General features: G+C 50.5%; 4 protein-coding genes across 4 annotated transcripts; 1 reads left to right on the top strand and 3 right to left on the bottom strand.

Annotated features, from left to right (window-relative positions):
• Positions 1-233: 233 nt before the first annotated feature.
• SPBR_03635 (c2h2 transcription factor) lies at positions 234-2450 on the bottom strand (the record flags this gene model as incomplete). The annotated part of the gene is made up of 1 exon (XM_040761925.1): positions 234-2450. The coding sequence occupies one exon, from the start codon at positions 2448-2450 to the stop codon at positions 234-236; it is 2217 nt and encodes a 738-aa protein (XP_040623025.1).
• A 6448-nt stretch (positions 2451-8898) lies between these two features.
• On the bottom strand, positions 8899-10113 carry SPBR_03769 (uncharacterized protein; the record flags this gene model as incomplete). Its single annotated transcript, XM_040762059.1, has 1 exon — positions 8899-10113. One exon carries the CDS (start codon positions 10111-10113, stop codon positions 8899-8901), a length of 1215 nt encoding a protein of 404 aa, XP_040623024.1.
• A 635-nt stretch (positions 10114-10748) lies between these two features.
• Positions 10749-21180, bottom strand: SPBR_03556 (uncharacterized protein; the record flags this gene model as incomplete). Its single annotated transcript, XM_040761847.1, has 10 exons — positions 10749-11286; positions 11575-11747; positions 11834-11920; positions 11997-14531; positions 15359-15428; positions 15522-16954; positions 17805-17857; positions 17932-18605; positions 18660-20799; positions 20871-21180. The coding sequence occupies 10 exons, from the start codon at positions 21178-21180 to the stop codon at positions 10749-10751; spliced, it is 8013 nt and encodes a 2670-aa protein (XP_040623023.1).
• Positions 21181-22124: 944 nt separating this feature from the next.
• SPBR_03579 (Mediator of RNA polymerase II transcription subunit 6) lies at positions 22125-25489 on the top strand (the record flags this gene model as incomplete). Its single annotated transcript, XM_040761870.1, has 6 exons — positions 22125-23105; positions 23485-24449; positions 24535-24700; positions 24781-25056; positions 25137-25247; positions 25361-25489. The coding sequence occupies 6 exons, from the start codon at positions 22125-22127 to the stop codon at positions 25487-25489; spliced, it is 2628 nt and encodes an 875-aa protein (XP_040623022.1).
• Positions 25490-25902: the final 413 nt, after the last annotated feature.

Below are 25902 nucleotides of genomic sequence, written 5' to 3'. Positions count from 1 at the left end.
AGGACAACTGGCAGAGAACAGTGCAGCCTCCACAGCAGCTGGTGTTTTGCTCATTGACAGAACGATGCACCGAAACCAAATGACGTCACTGACGTCACTGAATGGCTTATGGTAACATGATCATGCAGAGCAAATTAGCCCAAAAAGGACTAGCGTATGATGTCATGCTTTCCAAAAAAGGCACTTCAGAGTTCGATCTGGCGGAAACTTCAAGGTGAGGTTCTGTAAGAGATCTAGGTCGCATGAACACCCCGTTTACGGTGCTTGCCTGTAAACTCGACCTCTGGGTGACAGACACGGAAATGGCGAGTAAGAGCATCTGCGCGACTGAAGGTTTTTTCCTCTGTGCACAAATTGCACCGAACCTTTTGCTTGCGGCCATTGTGAATGGTGTCCTCGTGCCGAGTTAGGTCGTAGGGGCGCGAGAACACTGTGTTACAAGGTTTCCCCGTGCTCGGATTTATGCGCTCACAGCGGTGAGGGCCAGCTTGGGTGTTCAAAAGGCCCTGGGGTGCGGTGCTGTCAGTTTTGCGTGTGCCGACCAGAGCATTGGCCTGGCGGTGGCCTTCACGCTTGTGCTTTTGGAGCAAAGCCGGGGTTTCGAAACGCCGAGTGCATCCATGGTATGTACAGGTGTAAGTTCCGCCGTCGTTGTTGACAATGCCAGGACGTTGAGATCCGGGAACAGGTTCGGAAAGAGCTGCCAGGCTGGTGACAGAGCGGATAGCAGGTACAGGTGAATGGTTTGTCGATATCGAGTCTGCCATGGGGGAGTTGCCGTGATGCTGAGCCATGAACGGGTATTGTTGAGCCAGCTGCAACCCTTGGTTTAGTTGCGGCGCCATGTAGTTATAAGGCGCGGCTGGAACTCCACTGCCCATTCCAGTGGCATACGATTGGCCCATGTTCGTCACCGCCTTGTTCATTTGGTCGACGGTGAAGCTTTGCTGACCACCTTGAGAAAATAGGGAGTAATTCGTGCTGTCACCCTCGCCATCCGGATCTCTGTATTCCAGAACAGCATCTTTGGGTGAGATTGTCTGTGGCGTAGACGTTCCCTGGCTCCTCGCAATTCGGGTCCGGAATGCCTGGCCTGACGCATCTTGTCCAGCGAGGCCGTGCTGCTGCTGTTGGTGGGCACCGAAGCGTAAATTGCTCGTAGGCGAGGTACCAAAGTCATGCTTCGGGGTTGGAGCCATCGGAGACCCTTGACGGAAGGGTGACCGCTCGCGCGGAGTGCCCGTTGATACCGGTGACTGATGCGAGGCGGCACTTAGGTGTTGGCTGTTAATCTGCTGCAGCCGTTGAGCGAACATTTCCTGGCTTGTTGGGGCCATGTGAGACGCGTTCGTCGAGGGAGCTGATGTGGGCATTGCGGCGAAGTTCGGACTATACAACTCGTCATTGTAGACGTCTGTCATTGTACGGTCAAGCTTTGGGGGACCATGGAAAGCGACTATATCGTTGAAGAATCGTGAGCACTCATCATTCTCGTTCTCGTTCTCATTCTCGCCACCGCCGTCAAATAAAAATAGGAGGTCATCCGCTGCTGTGCCCGTTGCCGGGGGGGGACTAAATCGTCTCTCACCATTTCGGCGCCTAGCCTCTTCGTCAGCCTGGTCAAGGGATGGCGTGGCAGGCGAATTGCTGGCGATGGAACTCGCCACTGACACAGGCTGTGACCGGTTGGAGCTCATAGATAGGTCGGGCGGCGGCTGCAGGCCGCGTTCACTGTGACCACTAGTGACGCCAGCTCTCTGCCTGTTGGCAGCCAGCAGGTTACCATAAGTGCCGTGAGGCATGGACAGGTTATCTGCTGAAGGTGTGTAAGGTGCGTGGCCTTGGTGGCCATAGAGGCTATCGTGAACCCCGGCAGTCGCCTGCTTGACTAGAGGAAATGAGGGGTCTTCGTAGTAAGACATGTTTGCGAAACTGTCACCAACCGAGTCGCTGACAGCGATGTGAGGGTTGGACGTAGTCTGCGAGAAAGGGGATGCAGGGCCTGCGGAAGTGGAACCAAGAGAGGAAAGTGACGATTCGCGGTGATGGGAAAAACTGGGGTGACCAAAGGACCGTCCTGCGGCGAGATGGTTTGCTGGTAGCCAGCGGTCCGACTGCATCATCAGGTCGTTTCCGGCCAGTATATGGAAGTCGAAGTCCAGGTCGAACTCGGTGTCGCTGTCAAGGCCAGCAACGAGGACTGGGTCCTGTGCGGCGGTGGCGGCAGCAGAGGTGTCAAGAAAGTTGGGAGACAGCGCGCGGCTGGGAGTCAGCGAGAGGCGTCTTCCGGGGCGGGAACTGTTTTGTTGGCGAGGCGGCGACACGGCAGCGGGCTTATGGTGATAGCTGTATGGATCAAGATCGTCGAATTGGCGAGAGTCGTTGTCGTCGGTGATATTGAAAAATGTTTGCTGTGGCTGTTGCTTGGTGGTGTGGTGCGCGACCAACATTATCGTCCCTAGTCTATAGGGAAGAGAAGTAGAACGTCGGACTTGTATGATCGTGTAGGAGAGAGTATGTTTGCGACAAGACTGAAGTTTTGTGGAGATTTGAGGAGGGAAAAGTAAATGGCGACGAAGGTGGCAAAGTCGAGGAAGGGCTTCGTATATATAGGTGACAGAAAGAAAACTATGTCAACCTGTGGAAGGTACGGAGCAGTATCTGACTCTGCACTCTAATACGTATGTAAGTGTGTAGTAATTGGGGGTGGGATGACACCGGCTCTCCGAGGGACTGGCGCAGGTTTTAGTGTAAAGCCGCCCAAGAAACAGGGAGGAGGTGAGCGAAGGGGTGGGGTGGGCCTATTAATTCACTGTATAGGGTACCTCAGAGTTGCTTCTCTTTTTTACTGTTGCCTGCGATGTAGCGGCTCTGGGAGGGCGCCTGATGATCTACAGAAGTACCTGCACCTCGATGCAAACCTCGCGCGCTGGTTGGTGGAGGGGAGGGGGGAGGGGTGTGGTAGAACCGCCCAGAAGGCACTGGGCTGTTATTAAGATGGTTTTTCTAATCCGCGGAGGCTTTGCATCGACAGCGCACTCGCAGACTCGACGATTAACTGCCGTCATGACCCTATGTGATCTGATGGTGCACGATCTCTCTTTCGCGGTTCGCTCTTTCTTGCTATGCTGTCGCTCTACGCACGACATCAATTTATCCCGGATTGTCCTACGTTAGCAAGAGGCAGAGAAAGAGAAATAGTAAAAGCCCACGGAAGTGGTGTATGGTGTCGTTTTTCCAATGCTGGTGTATTTCTTGGTCGAAGTGCCGCGGCACTGGCCATTTCTACTTGGCGCGGTTTTTGAGTCATACACAACGCTTTGTTTGTGCGCGGCATATAAGCACTCCTTGGGGAGGGGGAAGAAAGCGAGGGGAGCAGGGGGGAATCAAAGAGACAAATCCAAGAGGAAATGCACGAGAGATCGAAGGGCAGAGAATAGAACGCAAAAACGCGACACACTGAAAAGCAGGGAATTCTAGAACCTGTAGAATGATATGTGAACAGGTCCTGGACGAACTGCACTGCAAAAGGAGAAGCTCATTCGCTGACGTGTATCCTTTGGATGCAGCTGGACCAGGCTTTTGCGACTGCGGCTTGCAAAAGACAAGGTCGCGCGAGGTGGAGGGGTATGATGACGTCTATGGTCCGTCTTTCGCTTTTGCCTGAAGCTCCGGCCACTGGGCCGGTCGTTGATACAGTGGTTGGAGGAGGACACCATGCCTGCAACGTTGTGCGTACCCAGAGGTCGGGAGGGGCCAAATTCAGTACAACCTGACGGGGGGGGGGGGTTTCTCTGTGCGCTGCGAGGTAGGCTTTTGTCTCCTTGTCACGGTCCTGCTTCAGTGGAATATTCCCCCTAATCCTTTCGCTCTTTCTAACCTTTCTTCACTATCTAGGAATGTTTCCCTTTCACCCCCCCCCCCCCCGGACTCAGCCACACCGTACCTGCTGGGCCACTGGCATCACACATGCAGGTACACCGACTGAGCCTCGCTGCTCCAGCGCCGCGGTTATGATAAACGTATACGTTGCAACTGCCTTTTAACTTTATCGTCGCCAATGGCCACAGCCGATGCCCTGCGAAGCTGCAAGGACGGGCTTTGCCCACGTCCGATATCGTCTAAAGAGCCTTTTTCTGCATCACCATGCGGCACACCACAGCGTCTCTGTTAAGCGACTGAATCTGACAGCGAACTTCCGACGAGACGAGATTCCAATTCCAGAAACGTCGACAATTTCAGCGACCGGAGAGACGAAAGTTACTCCGGTGCCATTTGTCCATTTGTCGTATGGCCATGTATGCCTCACCTTCACGATTGCTTAACATTTTGTCCCGTTTGCCGACCTCGTGTTGTGTTGGGGCCTATGTTTTACACTGAATCAGGCACCGTTACGAGCAGCCAAGGCAAATGACACGGGGCAAATCGCTCGACTCGCCTCGTAAACAATGCCCCGTGTCGCTTTTGTGAAGGGCGTTCATGTTGCAATACGACCTGTAACCACACGCCTACCAAGCCCTGCTAAACCAGCATCTTTTAGCATTTCACATCTCACATTTTCAGCTCACGCTTCCTAGTTTCACGTTTGTCCTTCATGAGACGAATTGAATTGCCGTTGTGAAAAGTCTGCACCTGCGCCCTTTGTTGCTCCTTCATCGCTTCATTCTTGTGTGGCCCAGGCCTGATTCAGTAGCGGGTTGGGAAGGTGAGGCCTAGACCTCTGACGATTGGATTGATGCAGCGGCCCAGAGCCTGTGGCCAGATCCTTTCAGAGACTCCCAGGATGATGACGGGGCTGCCGATGGTCTTGGCAGATGTAAGATGCATGCCATATCAAAACCCCCCCCCCTGACGACTGGTGGTCCAGACACTTAATATTAGAAACTTTTTGCAAAATTTTGCAGTGGAAAGAGGGTAGGGGGTGCTGAAAAAGGGAAAACATTTGGCCCAACTTTCGCTCGCTAATGCCGACGCCAGGCGCAGACGGCGGACTCCGCAACCTGTCTCGGGGCAATTGGGTTTGTTGCAAGGACGGGAGCAGAGTTTTCAGAGAAGGTACTCCGTAATTACTCTTCGACAGTAATTACGACATACGTCGTACGAGTAGGCCACTTTCCCGCCCAGCCACGTATTAATTCTTTCGTAACTGAAGCGCGCCAGAGACGCGCGCTGCCCGAGAAAAACTTTTCACTACACCCTCTTTATCCTCTTTACCGCAATACGACGGTGTCAAGGAGAGGTTGTGCGTCGGAAGACCCCGGCCTGTACTACACATACGCCGTGGTCGCACGTGCAAAGTGAGGTCAGAGGGCTGCAGGAATGGAAAACTCTGATGCAGAATTTGAGTGAAGATTTTTTGCAGCGCTTCATTCGTCCCTTTCGCATCTTCAAGGCTTCAATAGCAACAGCCAAGACCGCTCCCAAGAAGGCTCCCAAGACCGTTTCCAAAGACACGTCTCGGGCGTTTGGTACAATTTTTCACTGCTCGCACAACCGTGCCTCGATCGTCCACAAACCCAGGCGGGCCTTTTAACCCAACAGCCGCCGTGCTTGTAGTAGTTAGCTCCGTAGCCTCTCTCTCTCTCCCTCTCCATCCCCCCCTCGTTCTCCTCACCTCTTTTTCTTCTTTTGTTTCCCTTGGTCCGTCGTTGGCTACGAAAGTTTGCCGCTGCAATCGTATTTGGCCTCGTGTTTTTGTATTGTGCATCCTCGGATTTTTCTGACTCTTTTTTCTTAGTGACTGTTTTGAGTCGTCCTGCCATGCCTGGTGTGAATATTAACGAAGGATACCCCACCCCCCAGATCACGAGATCGTTTATCCGCGTGACTGCCTAGCCCAGTACTGCTCAAGATGTGGCTTGAACCGCTATTCAGTCAGTCACGCGAGGGTCGATTACGCACGACTTAAGCTAGGCGGTTTGGTCACCAGACCTGTCTCGGTCCTTCCGCTTTTCACCACAACCCAGCAATAAGAAGTCAGACCATGCTCCACGATTTGTATTTGCATTTCACCCTACCACGAGTAATACGTCGTACTTAGTATTCGTAATACTCCGTATTTAATATCCCGTATTTGCTTTTCGTACTCACGTATCGATCTATGGGACAAGTTGAGATACTATTAAAATGACTGTGCTGTATGAGGGGACCTACATTGGGGCAATGCAGCTTTATTGGCTCCAGCACCAACTTTGGCCACGAGCCAACTCCTAGTCCGTTCCCCGAGGCCCGTCTTGGATTCCGCTCGGTTGGCGATCGTCGCCGAATCATCGTCAAATCGTCTTCTATATCGCCCATCGCTGTTCGCTTTCGCTTCGTGGCGAGCACGACCCTTACAAATCATATGTTGTCGTGCCCGTGTCCTTTTTGGCACCATATCCTCCTGCTGTCAACCCGCGCCTCTTTGCCGGCTTTGCTTTTTTGGCCTCGCGACACAGGCTATTTGTCCCCGGTGTTTTTCCAGCCTCCTCGCATCCTTCCCAGCTAAGTTCATAGTCTTCTTTTGGCTCTGTCCGTACCCTGTCACCATCATCCTGCTCCGACCGGCCCGGCCTGCATCTCCGATTCATAAGCAGATGCCACAATGCACTTTCCACAGAGAGTTCCCTTTCGTTCGAAACACCTCTCTGTCTACGACGTATCCCCCAGACTTGGCACCTGAATGCATGGCTTATACCTAGTCTTTTCCGAACGGTGGCTAGGCAACTGCGTAGGGGTGGCCAAACAAAGTTTCCTTTATAATGTGTGCCTGTTAGTCATTCTACTTTGCGACAGCCGTTGCTGTGTTGAGCTTTCGCTAGCAGCTTTACAAGGTGAGCGGTCTCAGGTCGCGTCTCCTCCCACCGACCCGTTTGAACACTGCCAGCCGGTGTACTTTGCAGTATCATCGCCATCCCCAAGGCCGTGTTCGGACTGTGATATTCTACCTTTCCTTAGCTCACTCACCAACGCCCTGGTTGCTTTAAACACATGCCACCGAATGAAAAGCTCTCCGTCGATAGCCGGTCATTTTGTGTTGCTATTATGTCACTTCCATCTTTCGAAACAACCATGCTGCTGTCTACATAGTCCTGCGAATCTGATATTGGACCCGAAAAGCCGGGGTACTCCGGAAAGGCAACACCTCACTCTACGCCTCCGCTAGTTCCCGGTACCTCCGTGATGTTTTCATACTTATTTCGTGTGCTTCTCGTGTCTCTCTCTTATTTCCTCTGTCCTACTTTTATTTGTTACCTTATCTGCAGACGCCCTTTTTCCTGGCTCCCCCTTTTTTTCTCGTGGTTCCCCCGGTTCTGCTCGCTCCAACTTTCGATCTTGACGTGGATATTTGACGGGGATATCGGGCGCCAGCATGCTTCCATGCATGGAATGGCTCAGAGGCCTGCGTTTTCGTGCAGCATTTATTTTCGGCATTGCCGCTAGCGTCAGCCAGTGCTGCGGTAGGAACCGACAAGATTTGACAGTGGGCCCCACTTTGACCTTTGACCCACCCCATTTCCAGTTCCTTTCAGCCTTTTCAACTTCGCCTCCCATAGTTGGCCCGTTGCTTTGAAGCCTTTTGTCATTTTTTGGCAGCATCTCTCATGCCAATAAAGTGATAGTTTCTTTGACCATTTTTGCCTCTTAACGAGCCCGGGTCTTTAGCTACCCCCCGCTATTTCTGTCGCCAATCCACCCCTACTCTACTACTGTTCCTGGCTGGAGATCGTGTTCGTGGGCTATCTGAGCTTTTCGCCTGTACCTGCTGAAAGCGGCTGTCTCCGACTATGGGCCATCAACATGATTTTATTCGGCTTCCAAGTCTTCCAACTCGGTAGCCGCGATGTTTGCCATTTACATCAAGCTGCCTAGGCCGCTTGCACTCGCACATTTTGACGACCTTCCTTAGTAACCTGTGACTGATGGTTGATTTCCCTTGGCGGGTATAAAATAGCCCAGCGTCGATAGATTTTGTTTGTTATTTGTGTACCTTCTGCTTTCCTCTCATGTGGTTGTTTCTATTGCCTTTCGTGTCCGTGCAACTCCCCAAATAATCAAACATCGCCAGATACAAGCTGTCCCATTCATACGTGATTTTTCCTGCTGTCGAGTATAACGGTTCTAACATTTCGCCCCCTGCCCCTGTGTTTACCAACTACCGCCACCGCCACCCCCGGATCATGCTGTTGGAATACGGTGAAAGTATCTGTCCACTGCCATAAAGTGATAGCCTCGTAAATATACCGACAGTTAATTGTACGATGGCGACTTGGCTGAAGATCTAGACGCTCGACGGGGCGTACTGATGCCGCCGTTTGCATGTCAACAAAGCCAGCAGAACATGCGTCGCTTAGTCTTTATGCTTCTTTTCTCAACCTTCTCTCAGATGATGATAAGCTGTCATTAACACAGTTGTTAGTAACTAGAAATGAAGACGAGTGTTGGCCTCGCTACTCATTTTGTCCAGTTTTCCATTTTCGAGTTATTTTATGTATCGCCTTGAAATAGCTCTTTAACTCACCTCGATAAGTCTTTCAGTCAACCCGAAACAGTGCCCGTCTTGCTCGTGAGAGTTGCTGAATGTGCAAGATCTCCACAGACCCCCAAAACCCATATCATCCAGACTCGCTTTGAGCATGTCAGTGGAGTCGAGGACTTGTGCAAACTTGGAATTAGAACTGAGCGTCTGCAGCAACTCATGAGCTGCTTCAAGCGTGGACGAGTTTTGGCAGTGTAGAAGCACCTCATCTAAGATAGAGGCGATCGGTGCACATCTGGTTTTGTTAGTAAAATAGATCTAGGTTAAAAGTACTAGATCTTATACAGTTCCTGTAGGATTTTTTTCATGTTCGTTTCTCGTTTTCTTTCGTGCCGCTCAATACCATCAAAAAAGGAATATCAAGGGCAGCAGTAAGGGACCTACAGATGCAAGATGACGTTGGGCTTCTCTCGCGCCAGGTCGTTTAGCCACAGAAGAGTCCGATTCTGCAAGGCATCCTCAAGATATTGGAAGTCGACAAGCTCCATCGCTGTGTTCAACAACAGGTCTTTCTCCTTCATGGCAGACACATTCTGGATCGAATGCACATGTGCCAAGCTTGGCAGAGAGATGGGGCTGATTCCCACATGCCAGAGGCTATCCTTAAATTCTTCCACACTCCCGACACGCGCTAGGATGAGCGCCAAATATGGCGATCCGCTCATGTCCGCCACCTTCGTTTCCTTCTCGTTTGGTGTCCAGCTGGTCAGCTCAAGGAGTGTAGACAGCACGCGAAGGGCTGTTGACTTTGTCATCGTGTCGGTTAAGCCCCGGACAAGACATGCGCACGCAGCAAAATGAAAGTTCTCGCTATTGAAATGGACGCCGTATGCCTCGTCTAGTGCCAGTGCTGCATCTTCGAGAGGTGCCCGTCCCTGTAGCAAGAACGGTATCATGCGCTCGCCCCGAATCTCACCCGACGAGCTGATGTTGGTCAAAACCGACTCGAGAAACTGGGCCGTGCAATTGAAGAGACCCGGAGGAACTAGCCGCAGCAAGGACATGGCCAGCCAAAAAAGCTGGTAGCCATAGCGTGAAGCCGACGGCAGTTTGGCCATCATTTTCGACAAGGAAGTCACTATGGCAACCATCATGTCGCTGTTGTTGTCGTCACTAAAGCGGCCTATGCTTGTACGGAGGGCAACAAGGACTTGGTACAGGAGGTCATCATCAACCTCCTCTCTGGCAAGACATCCCATCACCGTAAATGCACGAGGCTGGATGGCCGGATTGTTTTGAAACGCCGTACTTGCCACTAAGCTCATCCAACGAGCACGCCACGCATTTGCAATGTCGACTGATGGCGCAGCCACCGAGCACAGCTCGAACAAAAGTGCTGCGAGGGATTCTGTTGCAGCAAGTGACGGTCCGACTTCCTGGTTGGTCGATATCGAAGCGCCATCCCGGCCAAATGATGTAGGCGCAAAGTTGGAAAAGAGATCGCTCTTCCCTTCAGACAGCGACTCGAGGGCACCACGAAGCTTGCTGAGCCGGGCTTCGTCGAGACTGAAGGATGTACAGACTGCATGGAGAGAGTTGGCTAGAAGACGGTGAACTAGGAAGCGGACATCAGGCGTTCCAATGTTGGCAAGCATCGTGACTATATGGAAGACCTCTGGAAGGTAGAGCTGTGACTGAATCCCGCTATCGAACGATAGTGACACACAAAACTGCAAAAGAACGCATATTTCTGCCCAGACGGCATTGTCGGGCAGGTACTTTGTAGGGCGCAGCGAGGATCGATTGAGTGCTTTTCGGAGGCGAGAAATTATTTTGCCGCGTATTGTAATTGTGCCAATACCCGTCACGATAGATGTTATAATCTCTGCCTGGTCGTCGTGGATGCCAATGGATAGTCCGGTTTTGACAACTTCCTCTATAAATAGGTCCAACAGCGTTTCGTCTTGGTAAATGGCAGGCCATACTGTCTGCTCTAGAATATAGTTCAGTGACGGATCAGACACGGCGACTTCAATCAGCTTTCTGAATATCGCGGATATCTTATCTTTGGCCTTGTCGCTCTCTGCGTCGCCTGCCAAAAGAAAAGATCGGAGACCCGGCAACCAGGGCGCCATGTACGCTAGACTGAGGGGTTTCTGCTCATCTGAGAAGCTGTACCAGCCAACAAAAAACTCGTTCAAAAAGTCCGTTGTAAGTTGAGGTTCTGCTTCTGCAAGCTTTTTGCTAATGTTGATTATGAACTGTGATGGATCCAAAGGCACGGATATTTCTATGTCAAATTTTGGTCAGTGCCCATGTAATTACCAAACATGACAAAGGTGAGGCGACGCCGCTGCTCACCTTTAATGCATAGAAGGCCAGCAGCAGTCGAGAACTTAAATGCCCGGCATAGTGCACCAAGAAGGTTATAGGATGAGAGCCTAAGTGCATGGTCTGCACTCCCAAGATTCGCCAGTGAGAGGTTAAGCAGTGTGCCAGGCACATCTTGTGGGCGAACATGTCTTTCAAACGACTTGAGCGTCCGCGCGTCCTTGCTGTATTTCACCTTGGCGCCCCTTATGGCCTGGAGGATATCTTGCTTTCCGGGACTGGTGAAGTACATTACAATCTTACCATTTTCAGCACGAAGCCCGAACGCTGAGTCGTCATCTGTTTGGATGGACATTGGGGCCTGGTCGATGTCTCCTAATCGAAAAATGTCATTGAAGATGGCATTTAAGCCAAATCCCTGATGGATCTCCTGCTTCTTGGTTGTCGTGATTTGAACAAACTGACTGCCGACCTTGATGGACACGTCGATTTTCCCTCTGGACCGCGAGAGACGGGTGATTTGTTGAAAGACATACCTAGTGTCTCCGACAACACTAAGAGTCTCTTTTGGAATATTGACTTGGCTTAGATGGAAATGCCCTTGCAAGTCCTGCATATTGCTGACAAGGTGGTACTCGACGTTGTCAGGATGGAACACGCTACACTCATTTTTTGCAGCTGCCCGGAGAATACGTCGGAAACATTTTCTATCATGTGTTAGGATAATGCAACGGATTCATACATTAAGTACATCTCTTTGTCAAACACCATGATTGGAGGCTTACCGGAATGTGCTGTTCATGTTGTAAATATACACACGGGACAGCTGGCGAGAGAGCTCTGTGGGCGTAAGGGCCTCAAGTTTCTGAAATAGCTCATCCGGTGGCTCGTTTTGACCGCTGTAGCACGTTGCGTCGATGAGGAGACCAAACGGCTTATGCCAAAGACGGCTGGCGATCTGCACATGCGGCAGTGCTTAGTGATTTGATCCGCCCGTTGCAAATCAATAACCCAGCCCTAAAACGACGGAAAGCAGTGGCTTACCTTGAGATAGCAAAATACTAGTGCATCATAGTCGATCGAATCCACGTCGATGTTACGCAAGATGATGCAGATGATTGAAAGACCGTCCTATTACGGTTAGCATCTCTAAAACAGAAACCATCCCGGCATGGTATAATTGTTCAGCAAGGGAGAAGTGGCCCACCTTGCTTTCGCCGCCATCGTACACTGCCCGCGATGTGACAAATGACTCGCTGCTTCTGAAGGCGTTGCGCAGCATGAAGTTCTGAAACTGTGAATAGGCAGGTGGGTTATTAAGGGTGATCTGTGGCCGGTTCCAGGTGACAGCAAGCGGTGGGGGTCCGAGATTTGTGATTAGATTTCGCAGCGGCTCTAGAACGGGAGAGCGAGCTCGCGGACCTTCTCCAGGTGACCGCACGTGGTCTCGTCGTTCCTGCGATGCTAGCCTTTGTTTGACATGATCCCAATGATCATAAAGAAATCGATGGATAGAGACAGATGCTCCAAAGTCAGTGGCGTCACTTATTGGAGATCCCTCGACTTCATCAGGTGCAACTGAGATTTTGCGAAGGAACGTCGTTACATCGTAGATATTGTACGATAAAAATTCGTTGAGGGGGAACATGTAAGGTTCCTTTGCACCAAATAGAACGTTGTTTGCAAGGTTTTGAATAATCTTGGCAATGAGCAGCAATCCTCTCCGCATCTCTTTCGACGGAGTTGTCGTCACGAGGCCTTCTACTTCTGGGGCGACGATTGCCGGGCAGAAAAAGCGAAGGAAAATAAAAGCACCAACTGCCGTGTATTTTGCTTCCGGAAATCGTGTCGTGACTGCCGATGAGATAATGTTGCATATTTTGCGGAATGCCGAGGGGATCTTTGACGACGAAGCACTGATATCATCGATGAAAACCTTTGCCACAATCTGGAGCTGGACGGCGTTCTTTGTCAGCTCGTCCTGCGATTTCACCCGAGTGGGATCCAGCTCGAAATCAAGGTCTTTCGCCGTCATCATCAATCGCTCAACAACTTTCTGGAGGGTTGCTTTGAGGTAGGCGGAGCCTTTCCACTTCGCGTAAACAGACAGCATTTTTGTAGCAACGCAAGTCCGCCGAAGAAGCTCGGACTCGCTCTCAGTTTCTTCAACCTCGAGCTTTATCACTGCCTCGAGGAGGTCGAATCCCATCCCGCGACTCTCAAAAACATTTAAAAGTGAAATCGTCAGTTCGTCAACTTCTGAGCTGGGGCACACGGCTGCCATGGACGTCGCCAGCGCAGTATCGTTTGTAAGGATGTCAATCAGCTCGTCGTACTTGTCGCCGACAGCCGTGTCTGATAGGTTGCTAAACTCAGTGCCTTGCATGAGGATGTTACATAACACCCGGACAAACGCTGTACGTATCTCGACATTTTCGTGGTAGCCGATGCTGAGAGAGCGCTTCAAACCAACGTCTAAGTTGGCACTGAGCAAGTTGGACAAAATTGTGATTGCCAGTTCAGATGCTGAAATCTCATCCCGAGGAGAACTGGCAATGTAGTCCGCTCTGGCAAGCTCGGTTTGCTCAAGGTTGAGTAGAGAAAGAAAACGGTTGAAGTAAGTGTGAAACATGTGGGACTTTAGCTCGCTGGTTCCCGCATCAGACTGGCCATCAGCCGGCTGCAGGGGAAGACGGTAGGTCAGCTCTGCTAGGCATTTCAGACAGGCCTTATCAAGATCTTTTTGGACACGAGTAGCTTCATCTTGTCGGCTCGCCACGTTGCTGCCGTGGACATGGCCGGATGGGGAATGCGGCCGTGCAATCCAGCCAAAAATGATTTCCAGAAGCTGATTTCGAATGCGTACATCATCGCGTAAGTTCAGATGTTCTTTTCTCTTCGTCACGGCCTCGCATAGTTGACAGGTTTTGATCTTCACACGCAAATTGTTCGGCGAGTCCGGTGTCATATCCAGGAACTTGGCGAAGTTGAGAGTCAGTGCCCCGAGATGAACAGACGAAGCGGCGCCGAGATCCGACGGTGAATCTAGCCGCTCGATCAACGCTCGAAGAAGTGACACAGACTGCTCTGCAAAAGCAACCTCGCCTTCTAGACTCCTTGATGTTTGCTCCAGGACACCTGTAAAAAGAATATCGAGCTCGGATTCCAGGGTTTTGAACAGAGCTTGGTACAGCGTTGGCGAAATCTCGGACGACAAAACCTCCCGCATAGTCTCACGGACTCGAACGTTCATAGTCGCCAAGAGCTTTATGCCCAGTCTCAAAAATCGACTCAATAAAGCTTCATCCGAATTTTCGGAGGACGTTCTGTTTATCCATCGTAGGCCGCTGATAGTTGGCTCTTCGAGCATGGACGCTTGGTCAGGCGTGCAGATGCCACCGAGGGATGCAAGAAACCCAGAGTAGTTTCGCCATTCAACAAGGGTTTTTTCGGGAAGTGCATCTGCCTGCGTCGTTGAAACGTCTTTGGAAAGATGAAGCCATTTATCGAAAGCAATCTCCCATGCATTGATGATGCCGCTACTTGGGTACTGCATCTTCTTCAAGAGGCCGTTCACTCGTCTTTGAAAGGCAACCAGCCCTGTGAAACGAAACTCTTTCGACCCAATTTCACGGAAGACATCTCCATTTCTTAGGAGAGTCGAGGATGACTTTGCACTCTTGGATGCGGTATCTATAATGCGGCACTCCTCAAGGAATTGCGCAATGCATGAGGTCACAAGCTGGCATGTCTCAATGTCTGAAGAGCAGAGTGAAACTAAAAACAGAGTCTCGAGTTTTGTTGAGCAGGCCGTTCGTTCAGGGACCTCCTCGGACAATTCTGACAACTCCTGGATCTAGTCAGAATCGAAAACCACGCAAAGGGACTCTGTCATTCCGGTGACATACAGTTATGGATTTGAGAAGTAGGAGGCGAGACTCCAAATAGCCATGGATGGCCTTCAGGCCTACATCCAATCTAAACGGGCTGATTTTGTCGCACATCGATGTCAAAACGATAGACCTGATTTCAAACCCAAAATAGAAACGGTTAGCAAACAAAAGTACCAGAGAAGAGGGCTAGCCGTATACACAACAAATTACACAGTATCCCGGGGGAAAAGCATACGTGACATTCCAAAAATTCGCCTTGAATCTTTGTGTTGCCAATCTTGACGTTTCTCCATAACGGGAAACGGTCTCTTCGGTAAACAGATGGGAGGCAACACTCATTGACAGACGCCTGATGGATTCCTCCGATACGACCATACAGGCCATAAACGACTCGAAGTTGTTTTGAAAGAAGAGGTCTCCTTCGTCAGGGTCGCTAGGCTCTCCTTGAAACAACGTCATTGGTGATGCGTTTATAAACTCGAGGATACTGCACATCATTGGGACAGGAACACCATAATCGGCGGACTTGTGTTTCAAAACTGAAGCGGTAGGGTAGGCGCTGGTCAATTGGGATGACATAGTCTGGAACTCCATTAGCCCACGAGCTTTGATTAAATTTTTCAACACCGCACGATCTGATTCATAATATGGACGTTAGGAAACCTAGCAAACTCACCCTCATTTGGGACTGCACAAAGGCAGACACCGATCTGAAGAGTCGCTCGTATTTTTCGGAGTTGTCAAGTCTGGCAAAGTGCGAACAGGCTTGAATAACTGCGACCTTGAAGGATGGTGGCGCAGATGCTACAAGGCAATTAATGGCAAGAGACTCTACGCACTTCTCAAAGTTCAGGTGCGTCAGACTGACAAAAGCGGCTGTAAGCAGATCTTGATCAAAAAGAGCGATCTCGGAACTAGTTGGTGCCCGACGAAAAAGGGCTTCGTGAACCTCATCCTGGAAATCCATGGCGTAACTCATGAGAGCCGAATCGCTCTCTGCATCAAAGTGGCGTGCTACACGGAGGAGAGATACTAGACAGTAGGCCGCCTGTTCGTTTTTGTTTCGTAGCATTTTGCGCAAACCTTCCAAGTATGCCACCTTTTTGGCCACACCGCCGCCCTTTGCCTCTCGCATGTTGCTTGCTACCTCGAATACGTCTGGAAGCAAAAAGAGAAGGCTCGTTTGTAGAGGGTACAAAAGCGCTTTCCGGCGGGCGTTGTCTCCCACTGTTTGAGCCATGTCGAATAGGGTTTCCGGAGTACCATCAACTCGGAGGTGCATGACATGCAACTCGACAAACTCATCGGGAAATCTTTCAATCCATCGAACGATCAATAAGGGTGTCGAGATGGCGATACAGTTCTGGTATTGTTTGCGGAAATGGAGAAAGCTCGAACAAACTTCCTGTAGGACGTGGCCTAATCTCTGGCGGTCAACCCAAAAGTCGGAAAGGAGTCGTAGAATGACCAGGGAAGATCTCTCGTCATCGGAATTGAAAAGACTTTGAGGAGGTTGGGCCTGAGCCGATAGAACAGTTCTGACTTTGTGGAAAACGCTCTTCAGATATTCCAGAGATGGTTTCCAGGCGGACGCCGTCACATATTCCACAATCGTCTTGACATGGCGTTCAATTTCCGAGACACGAGAGTCCATCATCTGTGTAGTTCCGACCACATCATCGGACCGTGAAGACACTGGCGTTTTTGGGGCCTCGCTTGAGGTACCGGACACTGACAAGTTCTCAGCTGTGTAGTCGTCAAGAATGGTCTTTGCCGATAGTAGTTGACCATCTGGCATGGGGTTCATGAACATCTTGATCACTTCGAAGATACGCCGGACCAGGGCGGTATCAAGAGTAATGGGTGGGGGTGATTTGGCCCGGCGCCACTTCGTTGAGACGCCCACGCCCTCATCTGACTCCGCGTCTGTAGCAACCACCGATGCGCCCCAGTGGCTTGAGCAGCAGTCGGCGAGCAGAGCAAGTACGTACAGCTCAGATAAAAGCACATGGGGCGGGTGAGAGGCGGCTATTTTGTTGTAGGGCCGTGCGACATCTTCGAGCAGCGATAGCAGGGTGTCGAGGACGATAACTATGGAGGAAGCACTGACTTTCACAAGGGTCGTACGTGTGATTGCAACAATCTCATCGTGAAAGAGGCCATCGCCGTGGGTTCCGGTTCGGTGGGGTAAGCGGGTAGTGAGCCGCTCAACGAGACAGCCAACCAAGCCAGCGTCGCCGTTCATCTTGTAGATAATAGCACGACCGGTGTACTGTGGCCGCAAAGCAGCACAGTTAAAACAGCGACCAGTGTTACTAGCATTCGGAGCCGACCATGGCAAAGGGGTCTATCACAGAGTGTGTGCGTTCCAAGAGAGGTGATTGGCCCTGTATGTGAAATGAGACGACGAATTAGTAAAGGCTACAGAAAGGGCCGAGGTATGTAATCCGCGATGCTCGCTGCCATGAACATTGCAGGCTGTGGATCTGGAAAGAGTTGGCCGGAGAGCATACTGGAACTGGAGGCACAAAAAAGATACCGGTTGCAATCGTGAACTTCGGGGTTCCTAGGGTACTTTCTTAAAAACAACTTGGCTGCCACAGGTGAGGGCGATTGCTCTTGACGTGGCGATGATCTGAATACAGCCTTTCGATGATACGGATGCTCATGATGTAAATTCGCTGGGCTCTCCACAAGGCCTGGTCTGCCCCTGGCGGCAACTACTTTAATTATCCCTTTGAAGGACGGAGTTTTAATATGGTTTATAGCGATATGCTGTATCAGACCGCCCAGGAACGGCGCGGGGCGCTTGGACCCCCGCACTTTTTATCGCAGTGGGGAGGGGGGCTATCATTCGTCTCTTTTTGTAAACCTGGACGAGCTTATTCTGCACTGACCAACTCTCTATTTCTGTCCTGTAGGTCGCTTGTAACCTGATGAAGAACGTAATCGTCTCGGTCAAGTACCTCCAACAAAATAAAACTCGAAGCAGTGAAGTTGGTCAATACAATCTGGCGATTCACTATAGCGGGGAACAAGGTTTTGTAAAACACGACCGATTTTATTATTGGCAGACAAACGCGAACTAAAAAGGAAAAAGAAATGACAGTAAAATAACTCACAACATGCGTCGAATAAACCACGACTGGCCCTGAACTTCCGAGAACGCCAGCTTCTATAGCCGGTGTCGTGCTGGGAAAGCCGATCTGGTACGGAATCCTCGTAAATCCACCGTAGTTGTTCACCTACGGTAGCCGCCGCGAGAGTTGCTGTAACCCTCGGAGCGGTTGTCACTCGCCCTTGGCCGTTGGCCCCGGCCAGGAGGAGGGCGATATGACTGCTGCCCATAGGACTGCTGATTGTAGCTTCCAGGTGGTGGGGGTAAGTCGTAGCGATTTTGGTAACCTTGGTTGTGGCCGTCGTTACCGTAACTACCGCCGCCGTAGCCTCCATTGTCGTAACCACCCACGTATCTGCCTCCACGACCACCGTAGCCACCGTTATTGTAGTCACCGTCATTGTATCTCCCAAGGTTCATAGGGGTTGATGAAGGCGGTGGGGGGGGGCGACCAGAACCAAACCCGGCTTGGCCGGGTGCTGGGGGGGCCCAAGATTGATATGACGCTCCATGATATGAGCCTCGTCCGCTCTGGCCGTTCCCCGGGTGATACGGTGGGTGATCACGACCGTTCTGGTGGCCGCCATAATTGTTGTGCTGGTGCCTTCCGCCCGAATCATGCCGCGGCCGGCTATTGTTGCTATTGCCATGGTAGCTATTGTGCGGTCCGCCTCCATGATTACGGCCAGACCTATTGAGCAATGCCTCCTTGTCGCCGCGGTTGATAACGGGCGTTGGAAGCTTAACCCCGCGTAGGAGCATGGACTTGTGCTCGTGTGGCGTGGACAGCAGTTCAAAGTTGACACTATGATGTTAGTCGATACAACAAACGGGCTTAATATGGAAAGCAGTGACATACCTTAAAGATCTGTCATATTCAATGTCGGGAAGGGCCTTTCGCTCCAATGGGTAGGTCAATGAGCCGTGTGGGATATAGTCATCTATTTTCTCGATGTTTCCGGCGATTCCGCCAGACACCAGAGGATCCAGCTTGTACTTGAGTGGCCCTTGTCGTTTCGAGTAGAAATTTGAAGTCACCTCGTCGTATAACGCCGTGTCTGCGTCAGACAGCAGCATAACAATCTTGCCAATACCGTTACGGATTTTGTCTGCAGGACTTAGAAGAGGGTACCGTTTTTCTATGGCAGCAAGTAAACGTGACATGTCAATGAAAGGTAGTAGTACTACCCCCTGCCATGCAAACTTTTTGCCATTGAGATCGAGGTCGAATTCTTCTGGATAGAAATCGATGATTTCGCTGTCTTCGTTCAGCATGAGGTCGTGGAAAACTTCAGGGATGGCATGGCGAGAGGCTGCTGGAAGAACGCTCATGAGTTGCTCGAATGGTTTCGAGATGCGGCCCTTCTCGAAGTGAAGCTCCAGCCTGGACAGATCCACAAAGTCGGCAGCGAATGGTGCGTAATGATAGGGATAGTACCATTCCCAAGACGGGCATCCCTGGAAATAGTACAAAAGAACCCAGGCTAGGCCTTCCACATAGGCGCGAGCAACGCCGTGGCGGAACTCAATGTCTTTTGGGTCGACCTGAAACTTCTGCTCGTAGTAACGGTCTGCATAACCTTCTTCCCACATCCGAACAGTATCCACAGACCCTTCCACAGACAGCTTCGTGGCCGGCGTACTCGTCTCACTGGATTGCGGAGTGCTCTTGACGCTATCTTCAATGTCACCGGCCTTGCGTTTACCAAGGGCGGTCCGTTGATCTGCGTCTTTCTCATTTGTAGATGCAGCAGTACCGTTTGTATTGGTCGTAGTCTGCGCGGTACGATTTTGCATGCGGCTCTTCAGAACGCTGGCGGCGCTTTTGTTCGCTACGTTCGCATCGGTTGCTGGTCTACCGTTCACGACCACGTCGTGAGTGATAGTCTTTGAGGTTTCGGGTGTGAAAGTTGCAATAGGGCGCAAATTCAAGCCGGCGGTGCCTTCTGCAAAGACACTATCACCCCCCAAGCTTCGGGCTGTGTTACGAGTGTCGTTGCGGTTCATCCCTTGTTCTTGGTGAAGTTTGCGTCGTTTGTTGTTCTCTTCTCTTCGATCTTCTTGTTGTTTTCTGCGCCGGAATATACTGTCCTCCTGTTTGGCAAGTCCGCTCATGATGACTTGAGCGCGTCTCAAATCGACATGCCCGTCTTTTGTAATATAGCCGTTCATGAGCGGTAAGTTCTCTTTCCAAAGCGCCGTGAGTGTATTAATGCCGTTCTCGCGGATTTCAAGCGCAGGAAGATGGGGAAGGAAATCATTGCCCACGAAACAGCACAAGAAAATCCAGTCGTCAATGGCTCGCTCCAAATCCCATCGGAAGGGAAGATTGGGAACATCAAGTTCGACAGCGAGATATTCTCGCAAAACAGATACATGAAGCCAGATGAACGGCTTCTGAGTGTGTGAGGTATCTTTTTCGTCAAACTCGCCATCTTTTTCCTTCGCCTGGCCCCTGCATGCGCTTGCTTCGTGGCCCTTTTGTCCACAAAGTTTACAAAGACGCGCCTTGCTGTCCTGGAAAAAGACGTCTTCCCGTAAAACTCGAAAGTACGGTTCGTGTGTGGCGAGGCTTAGCATGATGAGATCCGCATCCAACCCATATATGACATGACGAGTATTTGGATCGTGGCTGGGTGACGCCCGCTGAGCGCGAACAAAGTCCATAATTTTGTGCTCACCCTCACCTGGCACGCTTGCATCCGAGATGATGATTTTCATCTTGGACCAACCCGGATCTGTGTTCAGCTTGTAGGCGCACCAGTATCGTAGGCTGGCAGCCAAAATGTCCATGAAAGGGGTACCCGGTGTGATAGAGTTCGAGTCGAACGCCTTTTTAGACACGACTTCGAGAGACGCTTCAGACAGGCTACCACCGTTTTGCTGTTTGAGTAGTTTCAAAAGCTCCTCCTTGTCCTCTTCCTTTTCCTTTGCCTCCTGGGCGGACCGAAAACGACGCGAGCGCTGCTGATTCATCTTGGCGCGAGGTGCAACGCCGTCTGGATGAAACACATAAGTTAGATCTCTATATCAAGTAAAAGGAACATATGGGCCTGTAGATTAAACGTACCGACGGCAATCATCAACAACTTGCGGGGCCGGACCATATTGACGACCCGGTCTGTGTATTTGAAAATTTCCAACATCATCTCTTCTTCATCTGCTGGCGGGGGGCGGTCTTCTGGATGAGAGCAAGGGTGCACGATGCCGTTCATGTCCAAATAGAGGTTGTCGAATTCATCCCCGTTCGGGTTCGGCCCCGTTGTATCGACGGGTATAATGACACCGTCGTCCATTTCTTTCGGTGTTTCTTCTACCACTGGGGAGATGATCTTCGGGTATTTGCTCGAGAGCCATCGGAACGCAGCCGGGATACCCATTCTTAGATATGGGCGGGGTGGGGTTGTCGGTAATATAAATGAGGGATTGGAACTAATATTGTTGTACCGCACACCGCAATACTGTTCGTGGCGTGTCAACACAAGGTATTGCTTTGATGAATCGCTGGTTTGGACCATTGGTGATTATGTCGTTGCTTCCTAACAATTGGGGGATGGTGTATTATCGGGATCGTAGTTCGAATAGATTTTCTTAGTTACGAGAAGTTGCAGACTGTGCAGAAAGGTCGCGTCGTGCGGTCACAGCTTTGTCCAAAGAGTGTCGAAAGAAAGTGAAAGATATCGCAACTGCCGTCTTTGTCTTTGTCCTCGTAACTTTTGTGGAGCCTCCTCGAGGAAAAGCGATGGCAACGAAATGAGTTGCTTGAAACCGAAAGCCACGTCCTGTTGTCGTGATGTTCTGGGTTTGATAAAATGCCTAAAACGTTCAGGCTTTCGAAGGCATCATGTATCGCGTCGTTGACTGCCTTTGAATTTTCGGGTCGCGCACCGTTATGCTGTAGTGACTAAGCCACTGGCTAGCATGATATGACTAAAAACGATTTTCTATGATAAGAATCGTTTTATCGGGGCACTACACAGCTCTGCCGCAAATGAATGTTTCGTTCGATCGTATGTCCTACGAGCAATACTCCGTAATACACATGCCAAAAATCTAAATTAAATAATGGATATGACTCTAAGCAGCAAACACCACGAAGCTAGTAATCACAAGACTCTTTCACAGCCACGACAACTGCGGCAAGGCTATTCGGGCACCGACAATAATCCTCCCCAAATGGGAATGGAATTGGCAGATTTTAGCAGACAAAAAAGCACTGGGATGGAAGTACAGCCGTGATCTGGCTGAAGCGTGCAACAAACCCAACCTTGACAAGGCAACCGCGTCTTGGACGCCTCGCTTCGCTGTCATTGTCGCTACCGCCATGTTCTCTATTGCCACTGCTCCGGCCAAGCAATCGGTCGGTGAAACAATATCTGTTTTAAGCGGCCGATTAAGTTCGGCGACTCTTTTGGAAGACCGACGAGCTGCGATTTTAGGCCTTCGGAGCTTTGCGAAAGAGTATCCGGCATCAGTAGCTTCTGGAGCCTTGCGCAGCTTGATCGGAAGTCTTTCAAAAGATGGCGAGGATGTAGATACGGTCAAGGTGGTCCTTGAGACCTTGCTGATGCTTTTCAACCCGAATGAAACCAGCCTAGAAGCATCAGACGATATTGCTCTTTGGCTTGCAGACGAATTCACACAGAGGCTCGAAAACATCACGTTGCTCCTAGACTTCCTCGAGACTAGCGATTTCTACTCGCGACTTTACTGCTTGCAGCTTCTTTCGGCTATCCTAGCCGCCCGAACCGACCGAACCGAAGAGTGTATTTTCACTGCTCCTCTCGGAATCTCGCGACTCGTTGCCATTCTAGACGACCAGCGCGATGTGATACGCAACGAAGCAATTGCGTTGCTAACATATCTGACGCCAACTTCGACGGAGATTCAAAAACTTGTTGCATTCGAGAATGCATTTGAGCGACTCTTCAAAATTATCGAGGAAGAAGGAGCCGTCTTGGATGGCGGCAGGGCTGTCGAAGACTGTCTTATTCTGCTAGCCAACCTTCTCCGGCTCAACGCACACAATCAGACGCTGTTTCGAGAATCTCTTTGCACAGCCCAGCTTGCGCGACTTCTGAAAGATGTTGGGTCTCCGAATGACCTGGACGGCGAGCTGGCAGACTGGACATTGGCACAACGGAACCGAAATATATACGCTTTACTGGCCGTGATCCGGCTATTCCTCGTTCAAGGTGCTACTGGAATCGTACAGAACCAGACCGAGTTTTGGCGGCACGGGGTTCTATACCATGCCTTACAGCTGTCTTTCAACGATTACTTCGAGAACCAAATTCGTGCAGAGGTGAGTTCACCCATGCACCGGCGTAAGAGCCATCCCTGCTGGTCGATGTCCATGGCCAAGCCCAGCTGACAGTTTAAATTTTGTTTAGGCATTGTCGACATGCGCGGCAGTTATTCGAGGAAATGCTACTCTTCAAGAGAATTTTGCGCAACTCCGCGTCCCATCGCCAACAACAAACAACAACCACGCAGCCTCAAAAGCAAGCGACGAAAAAGCACATGCAAATGGCACTCACACTGAGGTGTATGTGATCGACGGTCTTCTTGACTTAACTTTGGGTGTGCCCTCGCCGCAGTTTTTCGATGTCCGAATGGCTGCTTGTGAATGTCTTAAAGCATACTTCTTTAATCATGAGGTTGCTCGACTGCACTTTTTGCAGCGAGCTATTGACGGGCACAATTCAGGTGCTGACGAGACAGCCAATGTATTAACGACACTACTGCGATCCCCGGCAGATTCTTCGTCCAGCGATCCCTATCGCAACTGGTTTGCGTCAGTGATTATGTTTCACCTGGTTAACGAAAATCCAAGAGCCAAGGCTCTTGTGATGGCTGTGACAGAGGGAGATGAGGCAAGTGGCGAGGAAGTTGTCACTAGCATACAAACTATTGCGGCACACCTTTTAAGCAGTGTGAACAGGGGAGACGATGAGCGTGTTGTGATTGGCTACTTGATGCTACTGCTTTCATGGCTCTTCGAGGACTTGGAGGGTGTCAATGACTTTCTAGGGGAAGGGAGCAATCTACAAGGATTGATCCAAGCGGTGGTCAAAAACACCAGCAACGAGGTTGCTATTCAAGGGCTTGCGGCTCTACTCTTGGGTGTTCTCTATGAGTTTTCCACCAAGGACTCGTCAATTCCGAGGAAAAAGCTGCACGAGATTTTGATGTCGAGAATGGGCCGCGATCGGTACATCAACAAGCTCAATACTCTCCGAGCGTACTCACAACTTCGTGATTTCGAGGTAATACCCCAAAGGCTGGATCCGCAGACAGACGAGAAGCTTCCCAATGTGTTTTTTGATGGCGCTTTTGTCGACTTTTTCAAAGACAATTACAGCAGGCTGCTGCGCGCCATTGATAAAGACCCAAACATGGAAATTTCGTTTGTGTCGAACGGAGTTCAACAGGGCATCTCTCGTGAGTTGGTTGACTCTCTGCGTGCTGAACTTGGGGATAAGGACCGAACACTGCGCGAAGCCCAAGATAGAATATCCGCCCTGGAAATTGCTCTCGGCCAAGAGAGGGCAGAACACAAGAAATCGAAGGATGAAGCGTTCTCTGACCTTGGCAAAGCCAGAGCGGCACATGATATGGCTGTTCGTAAGCATGAGGAAATCTTACGGTAAGTGCTGGCGATAGCTGCCTCGAAAGATTTCTTGGAACGAGCTTGCAGAAGCTAACTATTTTCCTCAACTTCCATCTTGCAGACAAGCTCGCATAGAGCACCAGACAAGCCGGGCTGACCTGGTGCGTCAAATGGAGGAAGCGCAAAAGGCCTCACAGGCCGAGATGGCACGCGTGCAACGTCGGCTCGAGGCGCAATTGGCAGATCTTCGAGCAACGGGGAGCCGGTTGGAAGTGGATTTGTTAAAGGTTTGTCACTGCATTGCCAATATCTGGCAAGGTGGAAGATGTGTTATCTACAACAACCTGGAAACTGACAATTTGGTTAGTCAAACAAGAGCAAATCACAAGAGCTTCAGGCTGCTCACGATAAGTTCAACGTGCAGAAAAACGATATGGAGACTGTAGCCGCCGAGTTAAGGAGGAAAGTCAAAGACCTCGAGACCAAACTGGCCGCAGCGAGCATACAAGAAGCTGAGCTTCGGGAAATAATTGAGGCCGCTGAAGAGGATAACATGAACACTCGTGAGAAGCTGCAGGCCGCTGAAAAGGACGTTGTTAAGACCCGCGAGAAGCTGCAAGCCGCCGAGAAAAGGCTTAAAGAAGTACGTTCCCACCATCCCACACATCTGGGCGCGGCTTCCACTTTTAACACTCCAACTGTACATGTCTAATGAAATTTTAGGCGGAAGACGCACTACAAGCAACCCGTGAAGAAAAGAAGGCGACGCAAACCGAGTTGGATGACTTATTAATGGTATTTGCTGACCTCGAAGAAAAGTCGGCAGGCTACAAGGTGCGTTGACTATTATTGTCATGACTTGCAAAGAATCGCTCTGCCTTTCTGCTGTGTTCAGTCAAGTCCATGATAGACTGCTGACCGCTGACATTATTTCTTGTTCACTGCAGGCTCGTTTACGCCAACATGGCGAGTCATTATCCGATGATGAGGATGGCTATGAGGACGAGGATGAAGACGAGGACGAGGATGAGGGTGAGGACGAAGATGACGACCACAAGGACGATGACGTTGACTGAGATAATTTGAGATACTTGTATTCGAAGTACCATGCGCTTTAATAATAATTGATAGGAAGTGACGTGATCACTAGACGCTACATGGAGAATCACACATAAAAATTCAGAATATAAGCCTGGGAAGACCGGTGTACCTTGGTAAGCTTTTATTTCAAAGCCCCGACATCCAAGACTGGACGGGAGGCGAGAAGCTTTCCAAAAAAAAAAAGGAGGGAGGGAGAGAGATTGGTGGGGAATAAGTTGCAGCAGAATACATGAAGGTCGAGACGCTAGTGGCGGGCTGCATGCTGTTTGGCTACTTCGCTCACAAAAAAGAAAATTCAAGCCTTTCCCCACAAAGAGCTCAAAAAGTACATAAGTAAATTTGCAAACTGCGATAAAGTCAGGCAAGCCAGTAGCCGTTGCCCACATAT

This window comes from Sporothrix brasiliensis, assembly GCF_000820605.1.
Source record: "Sporothrix brasiliensis 5110 chromosome Unknown Cont14, whole genome shotgun sequence".
Lineage (NCBI taxonomy): Eukaryota > Fungi > Ascomycota > Sordariomycetes > Ophiostomatales > Ophiostomataceae > Sporothrix > Sporothrix brasiliensis.
This window is presented reverse-complemented; position numbering and strand designations above follow the sequence as displayed.